The sequence below is a fragment of the Carassius gibelio genome, chromosome A24 (genome assembly GCF_023724105.1).
Source record: "Carassius gibelio isolate Cgi1373 ecotype wild population from Czech Republic chromosome A24, carGib1.2-hapl.c, whole genome shotgun sequence".
Taxonomy (NCBI): Eukaryota; Metazoa; Chordata; class Actinopteri; order Cypriniformes; family Cyprinidae; genus Carassius; species Carassius gibelio.
In genome coordinates, this window is record NC_068394.1 from 7,071,275 (window position 1) to 7,095,737 (window position 24,463).

General features: G+C 36.2%; 1 protein-coding gene across 11 annotated transcripts in view; it reads left to right on the top strand.

The window, feature by feature from the left end:
- The window catches only part of LOC127946161 (connector enhancer of kinase suppressor of ras 2-like), a 68,785-nt gene that overhangs the window by 9,721 nt on the left and 34,601 nt on the right, over positions 1–24,463 (top strand). For 6 of the 11 annotated variants that reach the window (XM_052542500.1, XM_052542502.1, XM_052542508.1 and 3 more), the window contains exons 2-4: positions 4,494–4,657; positions 14,391–14,593; positions 20,909–21,014. In XM_052542500.1, the coding sequence (XP_052398460.1) occupies positions 4,494–4,657; positions 14,391–14,593; positions 20,909–21,014 (473 nt within the window). The remainder of the gene's footprint in view (positions 1–4,493; positions 4,658–14,390; positions 14,594–20,908; positions 21,015–24,463) is intronic. The other 5 variants (XM_052542504.1, XM_052542506.1, XM_052542507.1 and 2 more) reach the window with 1 other exon arrangement.

Below are 24,463 nucleotides of genomic sequence, written 5' to 3' on the forward strand. Positions count from 1 at the left end.
AGCAGCAAAACTGTTCATAATAAAAAAAAAAATCACCATATTTCTGAAAGAACATGTGACTCACGACTCTAAATGATATATTTATATTGTATTCAAATAGAAAATGTTTATTTAAAATTGTAATATTATTTCATAATAGTACTCTTTTTACTGAATTTTTGATCAAAGAAAAGTTGCCTCAGTGAGCATAATAGTCTTCTTTAAAAACTATTAAAAATCTTCTAAATAGAAGCAAGTTAATCTTTACAGAACCATGAGGGTTAAAAGAGGCAATAAAAACTAGATTTGGTCACAATATTATAAATAATTATTGCTATTAGCCTGTAATATCTCTATTTATTTTCCTGTTTGTGCATCTGTGCACCAGAGGTGGGTAGTAACGAGTTACATTTACTTCGTTACATTTACTTGAGTAATTTTTCGGGGTAACGAATACTTTTCGGAGTATATTTAAAGATGGGTACTTTATACTCTTACTTGAGTACATTTTTGGGGAAAAATCTGTACTTTTACTTCGTTACTGTGGGCGACTCCCCTCTCGTTACTTTATCTTAATGCAATAAATGCTTCAGTTTATTCCAAACGCGCCGTCTACTTTTCTCTGGACAATGAGCGATGCCCATTCGCGAATGATTCATTCTTTTGAGTCAACTCTGTTCAAAGGCTTGATCAAACCAATTGGCAAACGAGTGAATTGGTTCATGAATCAGTTTGATTGAGTCGTTCAGTTCCATGCTGCACGCGCTGAGCTCTGAAGCGGTTCACTCAGAGTTGTAACGTTTAAGAATATTAGCAGCGTTGAAAACGGGGCTATGGAACTGCACTGAATTGAAAGCTAATCTGCAAAGGGTATTATTTGCTTGCGATGGAGATCCTTATTAGATGAACGCGTGTGCTGTCTACTGTTTAACAGGTAATAACTTGGGCTACATTCGATTACAGTACACGATACCACTGTGACATTAGTTTGTTGTACGTGTGTGGCTTATAACAGGTTGAATGCAGCTTCCAAAAGACAAAGAATAGCCGATTAAGATTCTATTAATTTTAATACAATCACACCAGTGCGAATACGTTCAGCAAGTCATATCATCAGCTGCTAAATTCAGATCTGTGATCGCTTGCTGGCGCTGAGCCAGAGACAGACGCGTTTTTACAGCGCTGCGCATTAACCAATCACACACGGTTCTGTTCCGATGAGTCATCGCTGAAGTGCCGGTGCTTCCTTCACTCGCTCACTTACTGAATACCTCTTTCTGCCGAATTCTCTCGTCAGAAACAACAAAGTGCAGATGTGTGTACGAATCTATAATTAAGATATTGATTTCACAGTGTTAACAGTTTCAGTGATTTTAATGGTAGTTTCTGAGAGTGAATGAAATCTAGACTGTCAGTGAAAATTATGTTTAATAATGTAAATGTTATTTGCTCTCTTTCTGAACAATGAAAGATTAGTAGCAATATTTATATCACATTAACTTTCAATGTTAAATTCACATTTAAAATAAAGTCAGTCATATTAAAAATATGTTATGGCATGACACCTATATTTGTTACTTAAATAAACAGACAGGGTTTTATAATAAATTACATAAATTGGATTAAAGGCTGATGAAATATATACATTTATACACACACACATACATTACATACATTTTTTGTCTATATATCTATATAAAAAAAGGCTCCGTATATATGACCCAAAGTAACTAGTAACTAACTACTTGAGTAGATTTTTTATCCGATACTCTTTTACTCTAACTCAAGTAACTATTCAAGACTAGTACTTTTACTTTTACTTGAGTAAATATTTCTAGATTTACTTTTACTTTTACTTGAGTAAAGTTTTTGGGTACTCTACCCACCTCTGCTGTGCACCCTTAAGAGTATTAAGAGTATTAGTTAGTATTAGTAAAAAAAACAGACAGTAGTTTTTAGATTTGTAATTTAATAGCTGTCTTTTCAGTTATTAGCCATAGTGTATAATAAAGTCTGTGAGTATTAGCTAAAATAAATGGTCATTGCTTGAATATATGAACATTTAAGGGGCCACCCTCGTTACAGGTATATTGCCAAAATTAAAAATGAGATTTCACATCCTCTCTTCCTTTATTTCATACTTTTCTTTCTAAATCACTTCATCCTGTTGCCCACACCTCATTATTAACAACATTAGCTAACAGTTAATTGTTCACTGCACCTGTCTAGTATGTGAATCAGGGTCACTGCATCAACAGACATCAGTCATCACGTACACTTTGAGATTGTTCTCTTCAGCAGTCCCTTCCAGGTTAAATTCAGACCTGGGATCACCAACTAATTATCTAACAAGTGAAGCAGTCGCTCATTAATGAGCCAGATATTGTTTATAAACAGTAATGACAGCTATTGTTATTCTTGCTGTCCTGGCAAATGAGTTTGGCCTGTCCTGTTAATGAGCTGGATGATGATTAGTTGCATTAGATTTCATTATTAAAGGGCAGCTAGTGAGATTAAAAAGAGTTCCTGTGACTTTCCATCTTCCATTCGCCATTCTAAACACATGCTCATTCTGTAAGCAAAATATGTGAATCCTGCAGTTATGTACGTTGTGTCAAACAGCAGCTGTTAAGAGATTGGGACCGATGGGCAACAGAATCCCCAAGACTGACAAATGCCGTCCAACAAGTGTGTGATTCTATGGAGAGTGTGTGTTGTCACCTGTTTCATGGGGACAGTTGTGAATGGTGGTGTTTTCTAAACTTGCTAGATCACTCCTTCTTTATTAGTCTATTTTTTGGTATTTATAGCCTTCGAAGCCGCATCTTTCCTGTGTAGCTGACAATAGCTTTATTATTTTGATTTATGTGTGCATCCTGTCAGTTTTTTAGAGACATTAGACAGTGCAGCCTTCATTTCTGATTTGATTTAGGACTGTTTTTAATCTGGACATTGAGCTTTCTAGACTGATATAAATCTCAAAATGTTGGTCTAATTTAAACAAACTGTTTCTGTCCATCACAAATTCTATTTAAATGCAGTTATTCATTTATTTATTTTTTTGGACAGGGATGTTTCCTTTCCATCAAATGTACTTCTTGCTCAAACATAGGAAGGCTTCAAGGTTGCAATGTGGCTTAGATGTTATTTACAGTCAGTTTGATGGATATGTCACACAGTGGAGGTGGAACACAGGTTGTCAGTCATCGTGTATAAGTGTGGCACCTCTTGTCTTGTCTTTTGGGGTAAACAGAGTCTGAAGCAGTTGCGTTTATTAAGATTTTGCACTGCAGAGAACTTTGGCATGGACAACCCTGATGAGGTTATAATTCATTATAAATCACCACTGCTTTAAAGGAAAACTTCACACAAATATCAAAATGTGCTCTAAATGTACTTACCCTCAGGCCATCCAAGTTGTAGATGTAGAGTTTGTTTCTTCATCTAAAGAAATTTGGAGAAATTTAGCACTACATCACTTGCTCACCAGTGGATCCTCTGCAGTGAATGGGTGACGTCAGAATGAGAGTTAAATAAAAATCCAATCCATCAATTAAAATAATGTATGTTTGTAATAAATCCATCATTATATTGTTGTTTGGCCTCAAACCATTGCATCAGGCTAAAATAGTCCTCTATCTATAATATTGCTTTCTCCAGTGAAAAAAAAAATCTTCTCTTATGAATCAGGAGAGAAATATGCACAGAAAGCACTGTTTATAAGCAAAAACCATTAGTGAGCCAGCTGAATTTCTCCAAATCTGTTCTGATAAAAAGACATATATTGACAGATATAAACAAATAAATATCTACATCTTGGATGGCCTGAGGGTGAGTACATTTTTAACAAATGTTCCTTTTTGTGTGAACTATTCCTTCAAATGAACTAAAGTCAGATAGAATCAGTTATACCAAAATGGGTATAAATCTTATTTTGTGTAGTATGAGATCTATGTATTGTGCTAGCAATGAACATTTATGTTTGATAATATAAATATGTACTGTATATGGCGATGTTTATTTCAATGTATATTTATATGCTTGCATACAATGCAGATGTCTAAATGACTGTTATTGCATAAATCTTTAATAGTGGTCAACTGAAAGGCTTTTGAATTTAATTAACAAAATATACATAAATATTTCAGAAACCTTGCACTTGTCCACTATTATTGCTCTGATGAGCAATTATTAAATCATCAACACTACCTGCATGACTCATGGACTCTCTAACAGAAACCGGGCTAATGCTTAATTTAACAATATTTCACACAAGGCTAATATTAGATAATATTATTATTGCTTTTATGTTATATTTTACATTGCATTGTACAGTACATGCTAAACTCATAACTAAATGTTACAATTTAGTCGTAATGTACACTGGTCATATGGGGACATCTTCCACTGTTGCATGTACCATATAGGCACTTTAACCATTAATCCCACATACTTTGGGATGATTTTGAATGTTGTAATCTGCAAGTAATGATGTTTACTTGATGTCTCTACAGGTCTGGATGACTGTTTGCAGCAGTATATAAAGAACTTTGAACGGGAGAAGGTAGGAGGTGACCAGCTGCTGAGGATCACCCATCAGGAGCTGGAAGATCTGGGGGTGTCCCGCATCGGACATCAGGAGCTGATCCTGGAAGCTGTGGACCTGCTGTGCGCTCTGGTGAGAGTCTACACACTCCTTTATATCCTTGATCCTTCATCTGCTGGTTAATGCCCCATCAGCTGGTGGACACTGAGTCTCCTACTGCACCATGTTGACGAAGATATCGAGATCATTTTGAGAAAAACAATATCACATTATGAAACGTCTACAATCATTGACATAGTAAATGACTCTCTTTACTTAATTACTTAATTTTACTAGTCTTATTTCACACAATACATAATAAGAAAAACGCATAAAAAATCTAATAATTTAAAATGAAAACTATACATTTTTTATATGAATAAATATGAAAAATGATAATATGGAAATACTATGTAATGTATGTGTAACTATAATATGTAATGTAAATAATGTAAAGAAAATGCATTTACTTAATCAATTTAGATGGACTTATTTTGCATAACTTACCATAAGATAAAAAGTTAAAAAATTATATGTATATATATATATATATATATATATATATATATATATATATATAAATATATATATATATATATATATATATATATAAATCTAAAAAATACAAATTAATAATAAAATTACCTAATTTACAAGGTCTTAATTCACATAATATATCAGGTAAGAATTCGAATAATTTACAATTAAAATAACCGTATTAAAATATTTTAATATAAATAAATGAAAAAAAAAATAAAAAATAACCAATGGCTGTATTTAATTTTGATTACAATTTTTTGAAGAAAAGGCAAAAAAAATTAAAAATCTAATAACTTAAAATTACAAAATAAAATTATTATAATAAACATCTGAAAATAATATGTATAAATATTAAAAACATGCATAAATAAACCCCAAATTAACTAATAATATTGGAGCAAAATCCAGTCAAATTAATATTCTGTTCGACTTTGAAAAACATCACTTGCAAATGTCATTTCATGTTCTCTTAAAAGTCAGCCTCCATTTTCTGAGATAATAATATTGTTATCCCGGGAAATCTTTACACAGATTTGTTCTAAAAACAAAACTTACTCAATCATTATGTAAATGTGGCTTTTTACTAGGTGGGTTTGTTCCTGTGTCCTTATTCTGTATCTGCGATGAGTGTGTGTGTGTGTGTGTGTGTGTGTCTTTTTACTAATTTGTATTGCTGTGTGACGTTCCGTGGCTTGAAAATAATTTTCAAAAAGGTACCAAGAGTACAGACAGTGTGGGAGATGGGAAAAGGATTTAAGCTGAAATTTGCTCTGGACCGCTTAAGCCTTTTACATTATCTAGCATTTAATAACTAGCTTTCCATCTAATTCTCTCTTGCTTTTCCTCTTCCTCTTTCTCGAATCTTTCAGTTGAGGTATTTACCAGCCCATGCTTTCAGAATGTCAGCATCATGTTGGGAGGGAACAGGCGACAGGGGGATATTTATCACATCTGTGTTAGACTGAGTCTCTCCTCAACCTGTCCTTTTAATGTTTTGCTAGAACGACTTGTCTTGTCTTTCTAAGAGAGATGTTTTTCGTTGCCTTTTCCAGAGATTGAATTTCAGTGTAGAGTTAACGCAAGGTGAGCTATAATGAGTGTGAGGTTTTGTGAGGGACTGTGAACTACTGGCCTGTGCTGCTGACATTTAGGAGAGTGTTAATCATAAATAGATGGCTTTGCTGTGCTCTCTATCTGCTCTGAACACTGATCCCAAATCAGATCTGATGACATTCACGTTAAATACAGCCCATGTGAATGTCAGCCAATAGACATGTGCGGATGAAATTAGCCATATTGTACACCTCTGATTTCATATAAATGCTGCCTCAACTGTACAATTTAAAGACCAATTTTGTGACTATTTACTTTGATTGACAAAATAAGATATTTAGCAGAATGTCTCTGCTGCTTTTTCTATGAACTTAAAGGGATAGTTCACTCGCAAATTAGAATTGTCATCATTTGTTCTTATTTATTCTGAAAAACGCAAAAGATGATGTCATGTTGGTTAAAAAAAAGAAAGAAATTTCTTAAAATATCTTTTTATATTCTACAGAAGAAATGTTTCCAAAAACATGAGGGTAAACGTGTAGAATTTTTATCTTAGCGTGAACTATCCCTGAATTTTAAAGCACTCAAGTATAATTTGCAGCTTTTAATTTCAGTTTTAAAGTTACTATAACATGAAAAAAATAAACTTTTTAATGACTGAAAGATGAAAAGAAATCGCTATTAGTCAATCATGTTAGTTAAATTAGTGTTGCCGATTACTGCTTTACTTGTGGATAACTGAATATGGCATGTCAAGGACAGTATTTTTATTGTTCATTCTAAAATTATCACAGACATTTTATTAATAAAAGAAAAAATATATTCGTTTAAAATAAATAAAATAAGTTGAAGTAAGAATACTAAAACTGAAAAATGTATGAATGAAATGAAAAATTACAAAAGCATGTAATAAATTTACCAAAAAAATTCAAATTCAAAATATTAATAAAAACTGTAATAGTATCAAATTAAAACTAACATAACAGTGGTCAAGATATGATGAAGCAGGTTTGAAAGGGTGAGTAAATTATGATAGAATTTTAATTTTTGAGAACTATCTCCAGATATGTGACACAAAGAATAATGCCACAAACTTTCTTATTCAAAGCGAAAACACACTGAGAGAAAAAACGTAATCACTGCAAACAATAAAGCAAATCCTGCAGCATTGTCTTGTGAGAACAGTATTAATTCACTGAGGTCTCGTTTCCCCACCAGTAGGTGTCTTTAAAACCATCACAGACACAGACTCACACACAAATATTGATGAGAGCCAGACAACTGTTGAGTCTTTATTGTTTGACAGCATACTGACCTCAGAGACACACAGCGGCTCACTCTCTCCTTTCCTGCCTCTCTAAACTCGCAAAGGCTGTCATTCTCTCACTCTTCCCCTCAATATTGCTTTATCTTTCTGTCATTATGGTGTATGTTATCTGCTGCATTTATGCAGTAGCTTCTAAACATTTTAGCATGGAGGATTTTAGCATCCCCCCCCCCCATCGTCTGCCCCCCCTCCCCCAGGATTCCTCCACTCACAATCTGATAGAGTTGGGGTACTCGAACTTGGACTCGGACTCGAGTCCGGACTCGAGTCCAATTTTGAATGAACTCGGACTTGTCACGCACTCGGGTGAATTTGTACTCGGACTTGACACGGACTTGAACATTTTGGACTCGGAAAATATTCCGAGTACAGTCGAGTCCACGTCATGTGTAACAATAAAACCAGCATAAAATTTAAATGATAAATTAATGAATGTCTCCCCTTCTGTCATTTTACTGCACCACACCGGCAGGCAGAAGTCTCACGCTTGCAGACGAAACACACGCACCACTCACTGGATATCAGTGTGGATTAGTGATGGGAAGTTCGATTCTTTTCCGCGAACCGGTTCTTTCGGACGGTTTGATTCAATAAACCGGTTGAAAAAAAAAAACAGTTCACCGGATACATAATCCATTCCGATGTATTTGTTATTAAATGAACTTACGTTTCGTCAGATTGCCCTTCATTCAAGCCCTCGGTTTACCCGCACTCATTACATTAGCACAAAATCAGTTCAGAATCAATCACCAAAAGAATCAGTTCGGTTCAGACGCGCTGTGAGTCAGTCGGCTTCATGCTGAATCACGCATGCGCAGTATCATCAGCTCCTCGGTTCTCGAATCGGACGCGTCCGAAAGAAACGGTTTTCGGTTCAGTTTACTGATGGTCTGAAAACTGATACAACCGGTTCTTGACTCGAGAACGAGAATCGCTCAAAACCCGGGTAGGAAAATCTGACAGGGTAGGATAAAATGTCAGGACACCGGCACATGCTGCAGTTCAGTATCATCAGCTGCTTTACTCATGTTCATGTTCTGTTTACTACAAACTCAGTTTGTGAATCTGTCATCATTAACTGTAAATACAGTACAGATATTTCATAAATCATCCCTTATTCATATTAAACATGGAGTCTTTAGAGTCTTAATTATTTCCTGAAAACCCCTTTGGCCCATACATAATCTACAATATACAGATTAGAAACATGTAGCCCCTATCTTAAAAAAAACCCCGTATATATATAGTTTTATCATACTTTCTGATGTTTAACAAAATACTTGAAAAATTACTTGCATGCGCAGTATCATCAGTTCATCTGTTCTCAAATCGGACGCCTCCGAAAGAAACGGTTTTCGGTTCAGTTTACTGGTGATCCGAAAACCGATGCAACCGACCACCAAAGACAGCAGCAGCAACCAACAGATGCTGCACAGCTCAGCATTGCAGGATTTGCAAGACCAGAACTGACCAAACAAGCAATGCAACTTTATGATGCAAGTTCTCCAAGACAACAAGAAATTCATAATGTCATCATTAAGGATCTCCTCATTGGCTGCACTTTACCTCTGTCAAATGTGGGGGAGAGGCATTAAATAACTGAAATGTCATCTTTAACTGGAGGACAATATAGTGTGATACAATAATAAAATAGGTTTATTTGTATTTTCATGCACTTGTAATACAATAAAACCTCTGAAACCTTTTTTGATAGGAAACTAGTTCTGTTGACATAAAATAAAAATGTTCAATGGCAATGACTAGATGTAACAGTGGTATTTTTTTATTACATTTTTATATTGCCATTGGTTTAATGGGTTGAAAGGTTAAAATATTAATAGAATGTAAAAATGTACAATACCAATTTATAATCTTTTTTAATTTAATTACTTTCTGGACTCGGGCGGACTCGACTCGGACTCGGCCTTTAAGAACTCGGACTTGAGTCCAACTCGACCCCTTTTGGACTCGGACTCGGACTTGGACTCAATGTTTGTGGACTTGGTCTTGACTCGTACTCGACAAAGGTGGACTCGGACCCAACTCTACAATCTGATTAAAGTATCTTTTGTGAGGCTGTGTGTATGTGTGTGTGTGTGTGTGTTAGTGTGTGTGTGTGTTGTACACACCCATTTTAGTGTTCCAGGTATGTTTTTATTACCTGTACTTGTACTTTGTGTGTGATGGATTTGTTCTTCAGACAAGATGGAGCACATTACTCTCATCGATCTCCTACTGATGTGAGATGAGATACTGTGTGTGCACATTTCACACACACACACACACACACACACACACGCACACACACACACACACGCACACATTTTTTTTTCTTTCTATCATGATTGCATTGACTTCTGATGTTTTATGGTGAATTAATGATATTTTCTATATTCAGCCCCTACAAAGCCCTCACAGGTTCTCAATTTTTAGATTTAAAAATTTTGGTAATCAATTACAGTAAATCAATATTTTGTGAGCAACTCTTTATAAAAAGGATAATAATAACAATAATAGTCATAAATGGTGACTTTTATTTTATATATTTATATAAAATAATAATGCACACATAATTTTTTATTGATAAATATTAATTATTGTATATTTAAATGTTATTTTTATTTCTATTAGAAATTAAATGTGTATACATAAAATGATATAACAGTATTATTTATTAGTGACATTTTATAATATATTATAAAAGATTATATATATATTTTGTATTTTATTAATAGCAATGATGTATGCTGTTTTTAATTAACATAGGATTAGAAAAAAGATTTTGATATTATATCATCATCATCATCATCATCATCTGTTTTTATTTGGGCATCAGAATTCCACAAAATCAACATAGTAACAACTAACAAGCCTCAACACAACAGGCGAAACCAAAAAGGATACATGCGCAAATGATCAAGTACATTAAAACAAATAAATAAAACCGTGGATCTGATGCTCAAAAGGAGTAGGCAGAAGCTTAAGCTTATTGACGCCTACCCCCTTTTTTACATTTAAACCGTAGGTATCTACTATAATCGATAAGACAGTTGCCACATATTAGTGTTGTCCTATTCCAGTGACAGTACAATCAACAATATTAACTCACAATCATTCTGCTAATTCCAAGAAGAAGAATCTTCAATAAGTACAAAAAAAACACACACAAAAAAAAAAAAAAAAAAAAAAAACACCTCATTGCCAGTAACAACTAGCTAGTCACCAATCTTTTAATTTGATCTTTTGTTCCTTACTTGTTTTGAGTTCAATACATTTACTGGCCACAATTGTTTATAATTATAAATAGTTTAATTATATTATCTTGATTAACTTATATTATCTTTTTAGTTTGTCAGTCAAAAAAATACAACATAAATAGATTGCTCTGCAGCTAATTCCATTTCTATATTCTATATATATCCCAGTATGTATACTTTTTAATATAACAATAATATAACATTATCAATATAAGGTCAATAACACATAACACACATAACACATGACATCACACACTTTTTTATGGATATAATATTGTTATATTGTGATATGTAATTCATGCATAAATATTGTGAGTGAATATATAGTATATCTCTTAATTGTTTTATTAATAGTAACAATATATTCCGTTCTAATAATTACGTGCATCACCTTCTAATAATGAAAAAAGATTTCTGTGGGGGTTATGTTTAGAGTTAAAAGTCAATGGATTGATAAACAAATGTTTGTCTGTGCTCTTGAATGTATGTGCGTTGTCACGATCACTGGTTGAAGTGCCCTGTTTGTTCACTAGAGGGCACTCCATCCCAGACATCTGCCACTCTAAGGACTTCATTCCCCATAATTCTCTGCCCAGACTCATAAGCACTTATTGTTTGCACCTGTGTCTCATTAGCATGGTTAGCTCACACTATATAAGCCTGGTTCTCACTGTCATTATTTGCTAAGTCTTGTATGTGTCATTACTGCAATTCTAAGCCTTGTATCCTGGTTCCTCATCTTGTTAGTCTGCCTGTTTTCTGGATTACGTTGTTGTTGTTGTTGTTGTTGTTGTTGTTGTTGTTGTTGTTGTTGTTGTTGTTGTTGTTGTTGTTGTTGTTGTTGTTGTTGTTGTTGTTGTTGTTGTTGTTGTTGTTGTGTATTGCCTATTTATGTATGACCTTTGCTTACATTTGGATTACGTTGATTACCTTCAATAACCTACTGCATTTGGATCAGAGTATGTGAGCGGAGTGGAGTGGTGAGATTTTGCCTGGAACTAAGAGCAGATTTTTTGGAAAGTCAGAGCGTTGAGGTTTTCACTCGCTCTGCTACTGCTCCCTCACGAGCACAAATTTTGCCAACTCATGCATTAAACAATTATGTCTCGATCACTATCTGGAGTGCCCTGGTTGTCCACTAGGGGGAACTCATCCCAGACTTCTGTCATTCTATCAAGGACTTAATTTCCCAAATTCCACTGCCCAGTATCATCAGCACATATTGTTTTCACCTGTGTCTCATTAGCATGGTTAGCTCACCCTACTGTGTGTATGTATATATATATATATATATATATATATATATATATATATATATATATATATATATATATATATATATATGTATGTATATATATGTATGTATATGTGTGTTCTGTAGACCTTTACTCTGTCATTGTTTATGATTTGCCTATTTTGCCTTTGGATAATGTTTGTAGATTACCCCTTCAATAAACTACTGCATTTGGATCCTCTGCCTTTGTCACTGTGCAGTTCATGATATGCATAATGCTGTGTTTGATCAGTCTCTGCCCCTTGATTAGTACTCTTTATGCAGGAACAAGGTAATTTGGTTCTTTTCCAAAGGCACCTGCTGTGACCTCTCTAACACAAACACAGACATCAGCAATTTTGATTTTAAGATACTCCAAAGACACCTATAAGTAAACGCCAATGCGTATGTGAAAACCAAAGTGTGCTCTTTGGCTCTTTTGTTCTGATGTGTTTTATGCAGATTTAGAAATGCTGATTTGTCTGAGCTGATTGTGTTATCTCAGCGTGGAGCGTGGCATGTGTAAGCTCCTATCAGTTGGCAGCGAGACTCTCAGTACATTATTCATAGCCTGAACTTTATGTTCTGTGTCCACCCACTCAACGCACCTCTGCATATGAAGCGCTGTCTCTCTCTCTCTCTATGCTAGGTGATGAATATTCATTTGGGATCTCTGAATGCTCTTTGAGGGTGTGAGATAGATAGATCGAGAGAGAGAGAGAGAGAGAGAGAGAGAGAGAGAGAGAGATTCTCTGCCAGCGAGAGGTGTGCTTTGTGCCTGTGTCTGTGTTACTAAATTTATGCTCACTGTAATCCATTACAGTTATGTTTTATCTTTAGTCTAACCTAACTGAATTTATTTTGTATAGTTTTATTTTATTTTATTTTAATAGGTATTAACATTTTTTAATTTATTACAATAATATAAATTACATTTATTTTATATTTTATTTAAAATAATTATTACAATTTAAAATGTACTGTTAAACTAATATTAAAGGGGGGGGGGGAATGCTCGTTTTCACTCAATATCCTGTTAATCTTTAGTACATATAGAGTAGTACTGCATCCTTCATAAATCCAAAAAGTCTTTAGTTGTATTATATTCATAAGAGAAAGATAGTCTGTACTGATTTTTCCTGGAAAAACACGACCGGCTGGAGGCGTGACGTGTGGGCGGAGCTAAAGAATCACGAGCGCGAATAGGCTTTTGCGTTGAGAGCATGTGGAAATTGTGACATTACCGTGAGGGAAAAACCATCATCCAAAACAAACCATGGCTTACAGTCAGATTCAGCCGTTTATTTATGATCCAGAATCAGATCCCGAGGCTGAAACTGAACGAGAGCAGCAGCAGCAACAACTCGCTCCGAGCGGGGCTTGAACACGGGTCTCCGGCATGGGAGGGGACGCACTAACAAGGAGGCAGAGATATTTGAAGCAGTTTTACTCACCGCATGCGGTTCCTACACATGATCGTGACCCTTTTTCCTTGGGGATAGTCCATTGCATCATCCTTAAGAAATAAACGATACGCAAATCCGTCGTCAAACTGGGCCTTGTGAACAAGCATCTTCGAAATGCAGGGAACAAACAAAAACACTTGCACAACTCCGTTGATGCTCTGTAAAAATAAACTCCATCCACTGGTCCCTTAATGCTGTTTTTTTGGTAATCTGTGCAGGGTTGTCTTGCCCTGGCAACCAAAAACACACTTCTTTTGTGACTTTTCGCGACGCTCTCGCTCTGATCAGTGAATCGCTCTGATCAGTGAAATGTCTGTGCTGCTCAGCCTCGCTATACTGGAGCGTGCGTTCTTCCGGCAGAAGTGCCCTCAGGACCCATATAAGGAAATTCCGCTCCATCTAACGTCACACAGAGCCATACTCGAAAAAAACTTTCCGAAACTTGTGACAAACCGGAAGGAGTATTTTTGGAACAGAAATTCTCCTTCAAACGTACAACTTAATTTTTGAAACTTTGTCCATGTTTAGCATGGGAATCCAACTCTTTAACAGTGTAAAAAACTCAGTTTGCATGAAATAGCATTTCACCCCCCCTTTAAATTAATTTAAATTTAAGGCTTGGTTGAAGAAAATATTTTCAAGTAACTGAATTTATAAACTTTTTCTTGTTTCACTTGTTTCACAGTTTGCACAATCACAAATGTACAACTTCTGTTATGCCAATAAAGCACGGTAAAACTGAATTTGAAAACAGAGAAAGGAGATCTGTAAATCTAAAATTAAGTCAGAACAGCGGGAAATGAAAAGCAATTCTGGCTGAGTCATTCCTTACTGAGTCAAGTGTTTGCCAACCAGGTTTTTTTTTTTTTTTTCACTAAAACACTTTATTGTCTTTATCTTTGTTTGACAGAACTACGGGCTGGAGACTGAAAACCTGAAAACTCTCTCTCACAAGCTCAATGCCTCTGCCAAAAACCTGCAGAACTTCATCACGTGCCGCAGACGCAGCGGTCATTACGATGGCCGGACGACTCGTAAGCTGCCCAACGATTTCCTCACATCAGTGGTGGACCTCATTGCTGCTGCTAAGAGCCTTCTAGCCTGGCTGGATAGGTTAGTCCTGCTAAGAGCCGCATACACACCAAATCAATACATTTTAATTTATACATTGATTTAATACATACTTAATATAAATAAACAGATATTTGATTGAACTGAATTCCCAAATTCATCCTAAGGTCCAGTGTCTTGTCACCTTTCATTGTTGATAGTCAGATTAATGATGTTGTCAAGTCAGCACATTAGAATGAATTCTGAAGGATCATGTGACACTGAAGACTAAAGTAATAATGCTGAAAATTCAGCTTTATCATCACAGAGATAAATTACATTTAAAAAAAATTTTTATTTTATATCATGAAAATATTTCATAATATTACTGTTTTACTGTATTTTTGATCAAATAAATGCAGCCTTTAAGTCTTACTCACCCCAGACTGTACATTATGAGAAATTTAGTCTTGGTTTTTATGGATTAAAGATGTATTCCTGCATCAGAATCCTTTGTTGTTCCTTCCCGGGCTGATAATTTTGAGTGTTTGGGTTCAGAGATATGGCTGTGATTCCTGGAGTGTTATTCCAGGAACATCAGAGGGTGTTGATCCAGGAACATTTCCAGGAACGAATGTTTAAATCATGTCATGCATGGTCTTCCTTCCAGTCAAGGGATGGCACTGAGAATTAGGGCGTTCTCAATTCTTATTTGTGCATCCTCATTTCCTTTCCTCTCTTTGATTCCGTGAGGATGGAGGAATTGAATCAAGCTAAATGACATATTCTCATTCCCTTTATCGTAACTTCAAAGTAGAAATGTGTGCGATATGACGATTTTTGATCATGGACAATAGAAATGTGTCCACAATCTGTTTTTGAAGAAATATCGTAGTATCGTGCTACAGCGCACATTCTATCAGCTGTATTCTATCTGGCGTCTACATCATACATTGTACAACACCACATGCATTCACAGCAGTGTTAACTCAGCGGTAGAGTTACTCTCTCATTATTTGCATGTGCTTTTAAATGTTTCATTCGTGCGCTGGTCTGTCCTGTGCTTTTTCTGAGCGCCGCATAAACCCGAAGGGCAGGCACTAAAGCCTGTCAAACAGTGCCTGATTAATTTATCTTTTGCGCTAATACTGTCAAAACGTTTTATATATAGACTCAAGTTGGTTATGTCTAAAATGAAAGTAAACGGCTGAGAGAAAAATGTATATGTATATATGTATTAACTGCTTTTTATTTGTTCTATTGTATTATAGTTTGTTTAATTTTCTTGCATTTTCTTGAAATCATTCTCTATTTCCTATATAAGAGGCATTCATTTAAAAATGAAAAGCAATAAGCCATTAAAATCAAGAGATGCAAATAAATGTAATTAGCTGAAAGTTGCACATTATATCTAAATTAAAGGCACTGTCAAAACATAACCCACATTTACAATAAATTCATGCTTAATATTCACATTTATGTGTGTTTATATTTTCTGGCATAGCTCAGATGTGAAGGGGAGGAGAATTTACACGTGTGTCCCGTTTAGTCGATAAAACACTTCCTTGCTCATGACTTCTCAGAAAGCCTCCTCAACTCCTCGATACTTGCCTCTTAGCAGTGCAATTAGGAAATCGAGATGTCCTACAAGATGGCTGAGCTCGATCGGTTTCTGGGTCTTAGGATGGAGGACAGAGAAGCGAGGAAATGAAGAGGGATATTGAGAAGCACCCCTACAGTGGCATTTTTTGTGACAGGGCAGGCAGAAGTTACAGACTTGGGCTTTCTTGTGTAGTGAGTGCGAGGTCAGCTTTAGTCTGCTCAAATTTAATCATGTTGATTTGTGTTCCTCCCCTCAGCAATCAGGTGCAAAGATTGAAGAGGTCTTGTATAACTCAGACTCTTTCTCTCTTAGTAACTCTGCCTCTTTTGACTCAAGGTTTTAACCACATGGCTTCTGTTTATGTACAGTTGTCTTAAGATTGTGATTTTTTTATAATGTATTGACGAGCAGTGTTTCAGAGAGATCGATATGTGAGGAGGTGAGAAAAAGTAAGAAAGGGATCTATTTACAACTATTTGTTCTTCAGCAAAAATCACTCACTTGACACTCACTTATCATATATTTTATATTATTTCAAGTTCTGCTGATTTGTCGCCAGTATAATGTTGTCTAGCTGTCTAAAGGTGATTTTGTCAAATTAGCAAAAATTATTTTATAGACTTGAAAGCAACAGTAAGAAGAGTCAGTAACATGTTAAAGCTGAGAGAACACAAATTTGTTGTGGTTGTACTGTGTCACTTCTCATTTACTAGAAATTTCTCCAGCTCCCATTGCAAATTAATCGTTTCCAGTCACCTTGTTGCTGCAAATCACTGTCAGTATTAAACACCTCATAAGACACTTAGGTTAAAGACTGTAGTCCTGCAGTATTTCTACTTTTCATTTCGAAATGAAGGTAAATCAGGTGATTGGTTTGTGCTGAATGATGCATTTGGCACCCAGCTGCTTGATTTGGTCCAGCTCCCTCTGGTACTGAGCCTGGCTTAAAGCTCTGGACTGGGACAGCACTGCACAGTAGGAATCTTTTCATCAGATGGCATTTGATATCCTCTCAGCTTCACCCTGCTGAGAACGTAATCTCTCTTTTGCTGTGCCCGGGTGTCTGCCACCCCACTCTCCGATCCTGGACTTGAGAGCAGTCCATATCACACACATTTTACATTGGCACATTCTGGATTGGGATCAAGCTGAGAGGACTTATCCACATCAGCTTGCTGACTAAGGCGAACTTATAGCCAATCAGTGTTTGGGTTAGGGAGGTTTCTGAGTTTCAGTTCCATAATCTTGATCGTACGCTGTAGGAACAAGGCCACCGATTGGGAGGGTGTGTGCCTTGTTCCCTTCGTTCATTAATGCTGGCCTAATTACGCTCCCCAGCCTCTCTTCTCTGCCAAAAAAGTCCCCAGTAGAGCTGTCGTCTCCCCTGCAGTCATAGTGGAAGAACAAAAGGAACTCTGAGAGCGAGAGGGAAGAATGGAGTTACACTAGCACAGGTGAATGGATCGGAAGCCAAAAGACATTATGACTGACTTGAGATGCTTGGTCCCTTAAGTGTTATTGGTTGATATCCATCCGGGCTGTCACCAGCTCTCCACTGCCACTTGCCAAGTCTGTGATCATCATTTTAATGGTACCTGGCTGCTTCTTTTGGGTTTGTGGTGGGTTTTCCCTCTTTTTAATTCATTGTGGATGGCGCTCCTGGTGGGAGGGGCTTATTGGAATGCAGAGGAGGTTCTGTCAATTAAATTTAAAAAAAGGCATAACAGATCATAGTCAGAGTATAAGCTATATTGACAGTTGATGATTCTGGCGGCTAAACATTGATAATGGCTTTTTTCCATTTAAAATTGGTGGCATTCCTGCAGACACGCAGGAAAAATGGCTGCCCACTGCTACGGGTTTGTGTTCATTGGGGGGGGGGGGGCTTTTTCACTGCTCACTGCTTTGTGTGCAATTGGATGAATTAAATGTAGAGCACAAATTCAGAGTGTGGGACTACATCATGTCACTTTTACTTTCATCAGTATCAACTTTTGGAAACTCCTGTAGCTGAAGTCTCAAGGTGCGCATGCAAAAATCGTGAGCTTCAATGAAAACTAAAAATTCTCCATTGCATATTTTTTAACATTTAAGGAATGAATTTGTTTAATCTATTTATCATGCATGAACACTTCCAAAATATCTTAGTTGAGTTTTACAGTTTTATGTTTACCGGGAGGACTTTTGTTAGTTGGCTTTTTTACCATGTGCTTGTGACTCTTTAGCTCCGCCCACGGCTGATAAAACTAAAAACTCTTCTGAGATATGATGAATGTTATAGGTATTCAAGATTAACATAAGATTTGCAGAAACTGTTTGAAAAAGTGTGATTGGGGTTCAGGAAAAAAAATAGAACTACATTTTAATTATATTTTATATATAATATAAAAAAGTCTAAAATATAAATACACTACAATTATATTAATATATAAAATATATTGAATGATTGGAACGGTATTGGCCAATAACTGTTGAACCATCAGTTTCTTGAATGGTGCACCAATAGTTGCCTATAGATTAACTTGTAATTGTGTGATAATTCTTACTTGGATAAAGGTTCCTGAAACTCAAACAGTACAGCATTACAGCACTAGTGACACCAAGATCATTAATTCTGAGGGAATCTGTGATTTGATTAAATGTATACCTTGAATGCAATGCAATTCGCTTTAGATAAAAGCACCTGCCAAATGCATAGATGTAAATGGCCTTACATTAAAGGGGTCATATGTTGTTGCTAAAAAGCAACATTATTTTGTGTATTCGGTGTAATGCAATGTGTTAATGCAGTTTAAGGTTCAGAAAACATTATTTTCCACATACTGTACATTATTGTTTCTCCTTTATGCCCCACCTTTTTGAAACAGTAAATTTTTACAAAGGTCATCATTCTGAAAAGCGAGGTGTATGCTGATTGGCCAGCTATCCAGTGCATTGTGATTGGCTGAATGTGATGCCATCTCCCAGCACGAGTTAAAACCAATAAAATCCATTACAAACGAGGGATTTGTTGCATCCATTGTGGACATAATTACTGATTACAATAACTTATACTGTGTTTTTACGCATTGCGCTGGATATCGCGCCGCGTTAACATAAAACAATTTTGTGAACGGAGAGGTGACACACAACAAGCCCTACTCTACACTGCTCAAAGCTCGCGTTTGAATTGTCAGTGGCAAATTCTTACAGGCTGTTAAGTGAGAAGCGCCAGACTGTCCTTGCAAAGTTGGACCTGCCCCATTTTATAAAAAAACAGCCTTTGTGTGTACATGACATTGTAGGCTACTTTCCCATGTCTTCTGTAAACTGCGCTGCACACATCTGAATATTTGGGTTGTACTGTTCTGGAACAGTGTTGTAAATACAGCGTAACTACTGATTTCTAGATGTGTCGTCTTTTTTTGCAGCGGAAGCAACAATACTACAGCGAGAATCAAAGTTACGCCTTCTTTCTTTGAGTGAACATTTGGGCAGTGTTATGCAAATCTTCCCACACAGTGATGTGGGGGCATGTTTAAATGAGACGTTTTTAGGAGGGAGTGATCGAGTCTTAACTTTTATAAAGAATATCTCTTTGGGTTTAAAACTCTAGTCTTCGCAACTTTAGGGATCTTATCTGTGCACAAACAGCTTATAACACTCCAAAGAAAAAGGAAAACTTGAAATCACATCATACAGTAAGACCCTTTTAATAGTGTTAATGCAGTTTCATTGATTTGCACAGATGGGAGATGAAAGTATTCGGATCCTCTCTCTAAGTGTAAAGGGATCTTTGAAATGAAGATAGACAGCAGCACATAAACAGTTATAAGCACACACCAGCTCCCAGAGTCTCATGCACTGATTAAAAAACGGGAGCAGGACGAGGTACAACTTTAAGGCCTTACCTTGAGGAGATGGTAGTGGACTTTTTTTACCCAACTGAAGGATTTCCTGTCGGCCTGGTGCCTTTGTGTCCTGATGCGTGTTCTCAAATGCTTCAAAAGAGCAAAGGTTGGATGTAATGAAGTCTACTCAGTCCTGGAGAGAATAGAGTTAGCTGCATAGATTTCAGCGTCTCTCAGTCTAGCTCAGATGACTTGGTATTGAACTTTTGCGGCTGTCTTTTTCTTGTCTCACTCTCACATTTTGTCTTATTGCTCTCTCCCTTCTCCCTCCCCTCAGGTTTTTTTCAGACAGTTCTTGTGAAATCTCGTGTCCATGCTTGCCGACAGGTGTCCTTGTACAGGGGTCAGGCAGAACTTATCTACAGTTCTGCAAAGTGATATTTGGGAGTCAAGCAAAACCACTGACATTTATGAGGGGAGTTTTAAAGGGAGATTTGGTATTAGCCGAGAGCCATATCTCAAATCCTGTCTCAAAAAGCGAGTTTAGTGTGTTTGGGTGGTATAAGAGTGCTTGTGAGATCTTTGAATGAATGATTTTTAGCCCAGCGGGTGAAAGAATGTTAGAGTTTCTTAAATTGTGAGGGGCTTCTGGGCATGCGTCAGTTGGTGTTCCCAGCGGCCTTAGAGGAATATTTAGAGACAGGATGGAAACGATGAACCAATGTTCCTACAGCCCTGTAAATATAGAACAAAGCCTCAATACACACGACCCACATTCACTTCGTCACTCACAGGAAGAGAGAAACTGGGTCTGGAGTACATTGATAGTCAACAGGGATAGCACATACCATAGTACACACCAATAGATACATACAATTTGTAAGCACAGTCAAATTGTGCATCTTGTGGGTCTGGCTGTAAGAATAATCTAACAGTTAATTTCAGGTGTTACTTCTTTTGCAGGTCACCATTTGCTGCTGTTACAGATTATTCCATGACCAGGAACAACGTGATTCAGCTGTGCTTGGAACTAACTACCATAGTACAGCAGGTAATGACATTCACCATCCAATGCATGAGATGCAAAAAAACACATTGACAAAACAAAATCTTTAGGAATTTAATTCTTGAGAAATTATTTTATATAGGTCTTGTATGGCTTTTGTCTGAGAAGGACTTTTTTATAGTAGGTTTAGATCTGTGGTAGAATTTAATGGTGCAGTTAGGGGATTTTAAATTTTTTTGCTAAAATATGATGGAACTGGAAATATAAAACATAGAGGCAGCTATATATGTATAACATGTAAATACATGTCAAACAAAATAATTGAGTGTAAGTTTCAGTTTCCAAAATTCAGTGTTTTTTTGTTGTTGTTAAAAATAGTTAAATTTTCTACTGCACTGTCAATAATAGAATAGTATTCTAAATGATGCTGCAGTTAATCAAATCATTTCTTACAAGTCTTTTACTATTACATTTTAATTTGTGAATTTGTGATTGTGAATATAATTTTGCATATATACACTACTGTTCAAAAGATTAGGTAAAATTTTATTAAATGTTTTCTTATGCACAACAAGCTGCATTTTTTTGGACAAAAATTAAATGATAAAACAGTACTATTGTGAAATATTAATTTATTACACTTTAAATAATTTAATAACTGTTGTGTCAATTAAATATGTGTTATGTTTTACATTTTTAATTTATTCATGTGAAAACTGAATTTCAACAGCCATTACTTTTTACACAGTCTTCAGTGTAAAAACTGTAAAACAATTATTACAGACTCACAAACTTTAAAATCCCCTAATCTATGTGTTATTGGCCTTTATATTGACACCACTGGCACCAAATTTCTTTGACATATTTTAATGATGAAAAATTACTGAGTGCATGTTTAAGATATTACAATGAAATGTTATTTAAAACTGTTTCACACACATCTGCTCTTCACACATTCACTCACGTTTTAAAAGGCTTTAGCATGTTTTAGAATGCACTTTGAGGATTTTAAGAACTACAGCTCATTCGCTACTGAGGCGGTGTGCATTGTGGGTAATGCAGTCCTTCAGAGCAAAGCAACGATGGAAACATGATCAGTGTAAAACGGCTGTCAGACAAAAGAGAAATATGAAAAAGGCGAAGGATTCAAGTCCCCTGCAGTAATGTGCGTGTGTGTTTGTGTACACAGCAGATTATTTCTGGTAGGTTCAGAAGATCATGGCCAGCTAGAGCAGCATTAAATGGATGAGTCTGTCACAGCCAGCTCAGCCTGAATGCTGTGCACAAACTCTCTCTTAATCCAGGACAGATTACAGCGTTGAAGGCAGAGATCTAGGTCTAATCTTAACTACTGCAACTAGTATAGTAGTTCTTTGGACCAGCAGGGGTCTTTTCCCCAAATCGGCCCTTGTGAGATTAGGTTGAAATGGTCGGTTTCCTTTCCCTTTTATATTTTTTACACTCTTTTCCCTCCCAGTTAAATTGGCAGGTGTGATTTTAGCTGTTTTCTACCTGATCCAAGTTGGTAATTAACTGATCCAAGATAATCCAACTTGGTTTAGCTGACCAGATGGACTACCAGCTGGATGGGACCTGACTGAGTTGGTAGACAATCTTATACTAGCCTAGCATGTTCCAAAAACCTGCTTGACCATCTGATTTCTCCGCCAGGGCACTTGACCACGATGGTCACTGATATTCTATCACTGGCCACTAGTCAAACATCTAAACAAGCTTCATTGTCCACAGTCCCCTTTACTACTATTGCATTGTAACTTACATAGACTGTATGGATGAGCGCCGCCTGCTGGCATCACTAACACCTCTATCCTTAGTTTGTGTGTTTGTGTGTGTCTCTCACATTGTTTGGCTCAGTGTGGTATTTACTTTAAAGTAATATTGCATCCAAAATACAAATTTCTGTTCCATGCTGTTCCAAACGTACTTTCTTCTGTGGAACATTTTTTTCAATACAGTGGCACTGAACAAGGTCTGTGGATGCGCCAAGCTTCAAAATTATGTAAAAAACACCCTATAAGCACCAAAGAAGTTTCCACATGACTTGCAGATATATTCCAAGTCTTTCAAAGTGATATGATTGGTTTATGTTAAACAGAACTAAATATGAATCTTAATTAATCCGCAGGGTTCTCTTTGGAATGTTTAGCAATGTTTGATTTTTTTCGTTTCATTTAGATTTTTTTTATTTTTTATTAATAATTTGATCCAATTTGCAAAGATAATCTGAATGATTTATTCACAATGTTTTTTTTTAAAAAGTATCTTATGCACACCAAGGCTGCATTTGATAAAAACAACAACTACAACGTAAAACAGTAATATTGTAAAATATAATTACATTTTAAAATGACTATACAGTTACAAAAAGAACAATTTTTATGACCATTTAATTGTGATTTTAAAGCTTGACAGCTCCACTCCCTTGTGTGATCTTTAAACACCAAAGGGTAGCATGAGAATGCATGTGTCGCCTCCGGTTGCACACACACACATACATGTGCACATTGGAGTCAGCATTGGTGACAGCACTGGAGAATAGGTACAGAGATGCAAAGGGGTGCTCAGATGGGAAGTAAAGCAATGTGGTTTCATTTTCTGGGAACCCTCTTTTCTTTCTCTCTCTCGCTCTCTCTTTTCTCAAGCCTTTGCTGCACTAGTGTCTCTGGTGTGAGGGCTGGTTATTACTTCATTGTGATGAAAGATAAGAGGTGCAGGTGAGAGCTCAAAGACAATGAAAGAAAATAGGCTTTCTTGGGAAGATGCTGCAGAAATGGAGATAGTTTCAATGACCAACGAAAAAAAGAATCATGTCCTCCTACTGGACATTGTTAGGTTTGGCTATAAGTGATGAATACAGGAAGAAGAGCGGGTGTTGCCATGGTGATGGCCAATGGACAGAAATGCATAAATGCTCAATTTGTCTATATACATGAAACAAGGGTTTTTGAACTTGTTTGTCTGTCCTCGAAACAAATGTCCTCACAAAGTCATGTTTTAAAGCCATTTGTCCCATCGGTTGATGTATATGACTGTTTATGAAATATTAATGTTGTATCTTGTAATGTTGTGTATGTCTTAACTGACACTTAGGATCAGTTGAATGCATCCTTGCTGAATTAAAAATAAATAAATAAATACAGTGCCATTATTAGGGAATATTCAGAACGTACAAACTCAAAACTTGCAGCATGGAAAACACCCAATTCCATCAGCTGCTCCCAATGTACAGTATATATCCAGTATCAGATTTTGGTAGTAGTGGTTATCAATGTACTTGATAAAATGTTTGTGACCAATGAACAAGCAAATAAACATAGAGGTTTCCTTGACGTTTTTCAGGGTGTATGTATACAGTCCATGTATTTCTTATTGTATATGACACCAGCACAAACACAGTCACACTGCAGGTTTGCTGTTTCTCCATGAACTTCCACAGCAGTCCCGGCCCCCAGCGGGAACCTCAGAAACTCCTT